The sequence below is a fragment of the Populus euphratica genome, unplaced genomic scaffold (genome assembly GCF_000495115.2).
Source record: "Populus euphratica unplaced genomic scaffold, PopEup_1.0 scaffold501.1, whole genome shotgun sequence".
NCBI lineage: Eukaryota > Viridiplantae > Streptophyta > Magnoliopsida > Malpighiales > Salicaceae > Populus > Populus euphratica.
Genome location: NW_011500386.1, coordinates 112,459 through 120,357, shown reverse-complemented (window position 1 = coordinate 120,357; position 7,899 = coordinate 112,459). Strand labels below are relative to the sequence as shown.

The following is a 7,899-nucleotide window of genomic DNA, read 5'->3' as shown; positions in this document are numbered from 1 at the left end:
TTTCAAGTTATTTTTCGATGGTGCTGCGAAATCACGAGACGAGCGACTTGTCATTTTATGTTTTAGGGTCGGAATTGCTTCTGGGCTTGGGTTTGCTTTTTAAGATATGGGCTTTTAAAGGATTTGGGTTTGTTTCTATACCTCATTGCATAAAAACATATTCAACAAATTAATTTTATTTTCACCTGAATGCCTAATATGAGATTAAAAGAAGGAAAAATCTCAATTTATTTTTAAATCTATAAATTTTATAAATTAGATCTCAAACGTTTTAAAACAATTCCAAATCAAGTCTTGATGTTGATGTTCTTTAATATTATTGTTTATTTAAAAAAAATTATTTAGTTTCAAGTTCATAAATGATAAATTAGACTTGAAATATTAAAATAAATTAACAAAAAAACACAATTTGAGAAATGAGGAAACTTTTAGGAGCTAATTGATAAAATTAATAAGTATGGGATATACAGGGAATTAATATATAGGTTTGGGACTGAAAAAACAATTTTTCTTTTCCATTTTTCAGTTTACTTCTTCCTTTCTAGTATTTCTTTTTCATGTTCATTTTTTAAAATTTCAGAATATTTTTTTAACTTGGAAAACTAAAAATATATATTCATAATATATTGTTTATCATTCAGAGAAAAATGATAAAATAAAAAGTGTATTTCTAGACATTTTTCATAATTTGACATGCACAAATATTTTTTCCTCATATTAAGATATTATCTATATTTTTATATTTTTTATTATTATTATGAGAGAAAATTTTAACTTAGATGCACGAGCAAACAGAACAAGAATAAAATATTTTCACTTTTTTTTTTTGGTACTTGTGAGCTTCTTTTGTTATTTTTGTTTTACTTAGGTTTCCTATTCCACAATGATTATTTTTCTACAATTTAGATGTGAAGGTTTTGATAAAACTTTTTAGCTTTATTTTGGATTAATTTAATGAAATATTGTTTAATTTATAGTATAAGACATAACTAAGAGAATACGAATTAAATTGAAAAAGAAAAAAAATCAGGATGGTCCATCTAGAATTCAAATGGAAAAGTTATATCTACTTTTTATATTTAGTGTTGAATTTGTTTTAGATCCTTGTAGTTTTTTAAATTTTAGTTTTGATTCATAGATTCATTGTACTCATTTTCTAAATTTCATGAAGAGAGAACCATGTGAAATACCGTGAAAAAGAAAAAAAATTATTAGTTGATTATATTCCAATAAAAATAAAGATATTTTTAGTGTCAACAAAATTTACTTGACGAGAGCAATTTTATCGAGATATTTTTTTACCCTTTGTCTTGATATAAAACATGGATTATGGTTGAGAAATATTTTTTTTAATCTATTGTGATTTTATATTTTTGAATCAATTTAAAGTTGTTTTAAGTTGAGAGATTTATTTATAAAGATTATATTATAAGTGTGTTTATTAGATAGAAGTAGGTTGAAAATAGTTTTTAAGTCAAAAAACCCTAGTCCTAATTTTTTACCATCTCTATGACAGTTGAGAACTGAACAATCAAATGATGCATCATATATTTTTTTATTTAGAAAAGATAGATGACATGTATGAGAAAAAAATAAATAAATAAATAAAATCAGGTGCATATACATCACCTTAAAGAACTGTATAAGTGACTTTTTTTAATGGGCCAAGTGGCATTCACTCAATTCTTGTTATGCGATCTCTTTTTATTATTTAATTGAAATTTAAACACATTAAAATAAATTTATTAAAAATTATTTCAAATAATACTAGCATTTGTTTTATAATATTAAAAAACACTTTTTTATATAGCCCTTAACTATGTTTTTCTTGTTTATCTTTAAATTTTATTTGGTCGCTTTCTTGTTGATATTTTTTTTATCATATAATTCAATGAAAAATATATTCTAAAAAAATATTAAACTTAATTAAGTCTATGATTTAAGTCACAAGTTTCATGTGTTAATTAGGTTCACTTCTTTTTTATAGAAAAAAAAAACGTGGTCATCTTAATATTTTTTAAAAAATAAGATACTAGAATCTTGTCTCAAAATATTTTTATTTTTTAAAACCAACCAAGTTTTGTGCAACTTGATTGAGTTGCGTTTGAACTTACTAAGACAATCAATTCGCATAAGATCAACTCCAATTTAATTTAATTTTAAAATGGAGCTTGATAAGGCCTTAACCTGGTAGGTCTTCAATTTTAATAGAAGAATAATTAAAATAATTAACTAACATTGTATTTTAGAAATTATTTAATAAAATATTATTCAATCTTTAATTTTTTTAATAAGATTATAACACATTTTTTTTTAATATTAGCAAGCACTCTTTTTGTATTGCCTTTCATGATGATTTTTTAATATCTTCTTCTTAAATTTTATTTGATTGCTTTCTTATGCATGCGTTTTTTATTCTTGTATAATTAAATAAAAAATATTTCAAAATAAAAAGGTTATTAAACCTAACTGAGTCCTTGACTTGTGTGACGCGTTAGCATAGGTTGATCCAAAATATTGTTATCTCAAACTATTTTTTAGAAAAATTAAAACGATTGTTTCTTGAAAAAGATATTATAAATTAAATCAAGTTTTAACGAGGTTGATTAGGTCACGATTGAATCTAATAGGTCAAATGGATCACATCAGGTTAACTTTAACATGATATAATTTGAAACTTAGGCTAAACAAGGAACAGATCCATGAACTATTTGGCGAGTGTGGTAACTTAGCCTGATTTGATCCAAATTGATCCAAACATATCATTCTAATTTTTTTAAAAAAAAAAACTAAAAGATGATATCTTGGATTTTTTTAATCAAATTAAGTTTCAACTAGATCGACTAGATTATGATTGGACCTGCTATGTTGAATGAGTCACATTAAACCTCCTCCAACACGGTTTAATTTAAAGCTTAGATTAAGCAATAAAGCGTATCAAACAACCAAGTCAAATTAATATAAGGACAAATTATAGTAGAAAATTATTTTGTTTGAATTGAATTTGAATCATTACTACATGTATATATAACTATATGGACTATGTATTTATTTTAAGCATTCACATTAATCACGACTTACTTTCAAATAATTCGTTTACTCATATATTATATTTATTTTTATGCCTATTTTTTTTATGTTTGAAAGAAGCCACAAGTTATATTATATTATACTAAATAGATATTTGTGTTATGATCAAAGTCTAAGTCTTGAAAAAAGAAGAAAAAGTTGATATTTTCCTCCATTATATCTAAAAAATCTAAATCAAATTAATAAGATGATAAATTGCAGTATATTTTCCCCATTAGATCTAAAAAATCTAAGTCAAATTAATAAGATGATAAATTGCAGTAGAAAATTATTTTGTTTGAATTGAATTTGAATTATTACTTTTTTCTAAAAATAATAATGATATATAATTAAATAAAAGAATTGAATAGCTTAATGAGGCAAAACATTATATTTATTTATTTTTATCTATTTCTTGATTTTTTGATTTAATCTTTAGCTATCAAGAAATATTTTTATATTTATTGGTGTATGTAATTATCCATTAATTTTATTAAATTTATAAGTAAATATTTCATTTCACAATTGAAGTTTTTCTTGGATTTAAAAAAAATAAAAATGCTTGCATTTTTTTTACATCAAAATTAATGAAGTTAGCTATTTTTCACTCAACATAAGATAAGACAGGTAATCTACAAAACCAGGAACTTACACCATGCTGATAAGATGGGCATCTTCTAGCTTGTTTTGTCTGAATCTTCGTGTGGAGCTATCTGTGGCAATGAATCAGGACCAGCTTCCACATCTTCTGATGTCATGCCTTACTTCGCAGTTCTTCTGAAGGGAAGTCCAGCCAGATTCTCCATTAGCACGAGCAGTGTCGGGAAGCAGCTCGATGTAACAAGATGAGACCCAGTTTTTATTGGGAGATGAAACGGCCCTAAATTGATGTTTTTGACTTCATTCCAAAAAGTAGAAAGAGCCCTGGTTATCTGGCATTGCCTGCTTCACACAGTTGCATCCTCGTTATATCTAGAAACCAAGATTCATGCACTGACACAGTTTATTTTGATACCTAGCTGTTGGGATAAGATCTGCCAGAACGTGTTCTAAGCGATGATTAATTTACTTTAGATGCTCACTGGTGGCGGTGCAGGTTAACGCTAATGGCCTTTCTAACCATGGATGAATTTTTTTATTCAAGTTTAGCTTGCCCATACATTAGATTCCATCCTTCTTAAAGAAGAGTAAAAACGTGTGCAAAGATCAAGTAAAAAAAAATGGGTGGAGATCAAAGCAAGATAGATAGGTTAAACATCACTTCTTCACAATATGTACAATAAAATTTTTGGTCTCTCAAGGACCCATCAGCACATCATGCTTGATCTCAAGCACAACGTATACACCACCATGCCCTGCCCGAAGCACTCACGTATATACATGTACACGCTGTACAAAGAGAATTCCTCTGACAATGCATTCATGGTAGTATGCGCTCACCAAAAGCAAGATGCATCCTCTTCAGGCAGCAAAGGAGTCCTGCAAAGAGGGCATGTAATGTTCCAATAGTCCAACCACTTCTCCAAGCACATTTTATGAAAGATATGACCACACGACAGACTATTTATCTCCGATTCTGGCTCAAATTGGGTCAAGCAAACCGAGCAGTCATGTTCAGGCTGTTTACAGCTGCACACCGTGTTGAATCGGATTGATGGCATCCTGCTTCGGAACTCCTCAATGTAATTCTCTGGGGGACTTGAACGAAATTCATACGACTCTCTGGAGTCTTCGGCATTATCTGACGATGGGAGCGAAGCAGATGGTGACAAACGGATGCCAACAATGTGAAGGATTGAACGGACTATCCCTTTGACAATGGAAATTGACAAGGCAGTGTTTACTAAAATCACACATAGTACTCCTTCAGATGGAGCTGGCAGACTTGATAGACCCATTGAAATTTCGCGGGACTTGTTTTTTTTTTTTTTTTTGCAGTGATTCCGCAAAGCTCAAGCTAACAAGAGACTCTTGATTCACAGTGTGCTCAAATGGAAGTTATGGAAGCCAATGGGGGGATGCTTATATAAATCACAGTTGAAGCAAATGGAGAAAACCGGATGATTCCTTCTTTGCTTGATCTGAAACCAGTTACGCCATTAAAACGAGTTACAATACCCAAATTAGAAGATGACAGATAACTGATAAAACTATGATATTAAGAAGTGAATTAAAGCTATAGCAAAAGAAAAGTTTTCCAGTTTTATAGGGAGATTTTATAGGAAATATAAAACTAGAGATGGAAAAACTAAACGAACTATTTTTGAAAGCAAACACAACCAAAGATTGCCTCAAAAAGAAATGGGGTTCGATAGACATCAAGTGATAAAAAAAAAAAAAAGATGGATCAAAATACCTTGGGGCATATAAACAGGGTTTTTGACTATGATGAAGTGATGAGTAGCAAAATCCTGTAAAAGGAGCCGACAAAAGTGACCTGCAGAAAAAAATCCACAGCACGGTAGGGAAAGTGTTACGGGAGAACATTAAGAAGATAATCAATAAATTAATTCTCCATCTTCCTGTCGAATACAAGGGATGATTTTAATCTACATTATTAGTATTGCATCAATTGGTAGCCCCTTGGGGCTGCCACTAGGCTACCTCTTTGGAGAGATTGAATCGAAGCTTACATAGAGTATAAACCATGCTCAAGTGCAAATTAGTTTAATGGAGAGATTAGATTGGACCTGTATAATAGGTTTAAAGAATCAAATTCCCTCAATCAATGGAGAAATAAAACCTTCTGCAAACCATCTGATTACAAATTAAAGGACTCAAAACAAGAAATCATATAACTAAATCATAGCTAATAGGCTGCATAGATCACTGCAAAATTATAATAAAGATCTAGCCCTCTGACTCAGACCATGATATCATGCCCCATTTGGTCAAAAATCGAAGATCAAACCGATTACAGGGGAAATAAGAAGCTCCCAAGAACATAAAAAATCCAAATGAATCAACAAAATCAAATAACCAGTAAAAAATACGCAGGAAAGGGTGCCTAGAGATCTAGCACTTTCTACAGAATTCAAAAATACAAGAACTCTTCCTATTTTTCTAACGTCAAATTACATTTCAAAGAAGACCCAAGAAAGAAAATATAAAGAAGACAAAGGGAACAAATTCCAAACTGGAAACATAAGTGACAGAGACTTACTCTAGGGAAGCTTTGAAGTTCCCGTCTTGGTCTCTATGCAAAGAAACATATAAGCATCAGGAACATGCGAACAGCCTAGAAACATGACATATTCATGGGATTATCAAAACTTTTATATATGTCATAAGGGATTGTTTCATAGAAGATGGAGATGAAGATGGCTGCTGCTCTTCGGCTTCTGAATTTCTGTTTATATAGCAACACATCCACTGAAAGGGCCAAACATTACCATCATCAGCAAACTAAACTCATTTCCCTTAACCATGGTTAGTCTTCCGTGTTTTCCGGAAGATGATCACCTTCTTACCATGGTTACTTTATATCTTCATCCCTCTTTCACTCCTTTCTTTTGTAACTTGCTTTCTTTAGCTTGACTTCTCACCTTTTCACTTTCCGCTTTTCCACTTTCTGTCTCGGCTGTCTGGATGGATGGATGGATAGTTGTGGAATTTCCATAAAAAGAAGACAGTTAGGAATGTTTTGGGAAAACTTCCCAGATTGTTCAATTATATTATCTTCTCTAACAAACATTTAATTCTAATATTTAATTTAATTATTAAACAAAACCCTATTTCACATTGGAAAAACAATCTGGATGCAGACTGGAAAAACTATTCACTGCTATATTGAAAATACCTTTTTATTTATATGAAAAAAAAATAAAGGCATGCTGTTTTTTTTGCCGGGTGTTTCACCAAAGGTAATTTATGTTTTTTTTTTAAATAATAAAATAACTTATTTACCCTTCAATTCAAAATTTTTAAAACTAGACATTTAGAGTTTTTTAGTTTTACCTTTATTCGTATATAATGAAAATATATATTTACCCTCAAACTTCCAAAAAGTTGTTCATGCATCAAGGAGCTTTTTTGTACTTTCAAAAAGGATTTTTTATTTTTTAAAATTATTAAAGGTAAATTAATCTTTTTAAATTAACAAAATAATATTAAAATAAAAAATTACTAACATATGATGACAACATACGATGACAACATGTTAGCACTTAAAAGGTTTTATGTATTTTGAGTAATATATACAGTATTTTTTGATAATTAAACTTGTCTTTTTATTTTATTGATTAACATATGATATGACAACATAAGATGACAACATGTTAGCACTTAAAAGGCTTTATGTATTTTGAGCAATATATACAGTATTTTTTTATAATTAAACTTGTCTTTTTATTTTATTGTTAGACTCATTATTTTTCTTTCACTTAATATAATACGTGTTAGTAAATATATGGTACATTGTCATTGGTGGTATTTTCTTTTTTGTTTTGCTTATTTTCTCCATATTGTCCTAAAATGTGTACGTTAATTATTTTTTTTAATGTTTCAACTTTAATTTTTAATTTCTTGATTTTTATTTTTTGTTCTTAACTCTTTTATAAATATTTTTATTTTTTTTAATTTAATTCTTATATTCTAATATGTCACATACTATTTTTTCTAATTTGATTCTTATTTTTTTGATTTTTGATTTTTTCCTTAATTTTTTTATGAAAGTTTTATTATTTTTCAATTTAATTCTTTAATCCAAGTTTATAGTGTAACAACTCTAATTTCCTGAATGCAAAATCCCATAACTATCTTTTAGGTTAATTCATAAATCATATGATTGTGTTCAGAAAACTTTATATATATATATATATATATATATAT

The 7,899-nt window shown here is 28.6% G+C and overlaps 1 protein-coding gene across 3 annotated transcripts; it reads right to left on the bottom strand.

The window, feature by feature from the left end:
* Nucleotides 1–4,294: 4,294 nt before the first annotated feature.
* XERICO (RING/U-box superfamily protein) lies at nucleotides 4,295–6,341 on the bottom strand. Of its 3 annotated transcripts, XM_011010787.1 has the most exons (4): nucleotides 6,233–6,329; nucleotides 5,703–5,759; nucleotides 5,426–5,506; nucleotides 4,295–5,150 (listed from the first exon to the last, which is right to left on the bottom strand). In XM_011010787.1, the coding sequence occupies exon 4, from the start codon at nucleotides 4,965–4,967 to the stop codon at nucleotides 4,506–4,508; it is 462 nt and encodes a 153-aa protein (XP_011009089.1). In that variant the 5' UTR covers nucleotides 4,968–5,150; nucleotides 5,426–5,506; nucleotides 5,703–5,759; nucleotides 6,233–6,329; the 3' UTR covers nucleotides 4,295–4,505. The 3 variants fall into 3 exon arrangements, with proteins under 3 accessions (XP_011009089.1, XP_011009090.1, XP_011009091.1); XM_011010788.1 differs by lacking the exon at nucleotides 5,703–5,759 and having other exon boundaries at nucleotides 6,233–6,341; XM_011010789.1 differs by lacking the exon at nucleotides 6,233–6,329 and having other exon boundaries at nucleotides 5,674–5,759.
* Nucleotides 6,342–7,899: the final 1,558 nt, after the last annotated feature.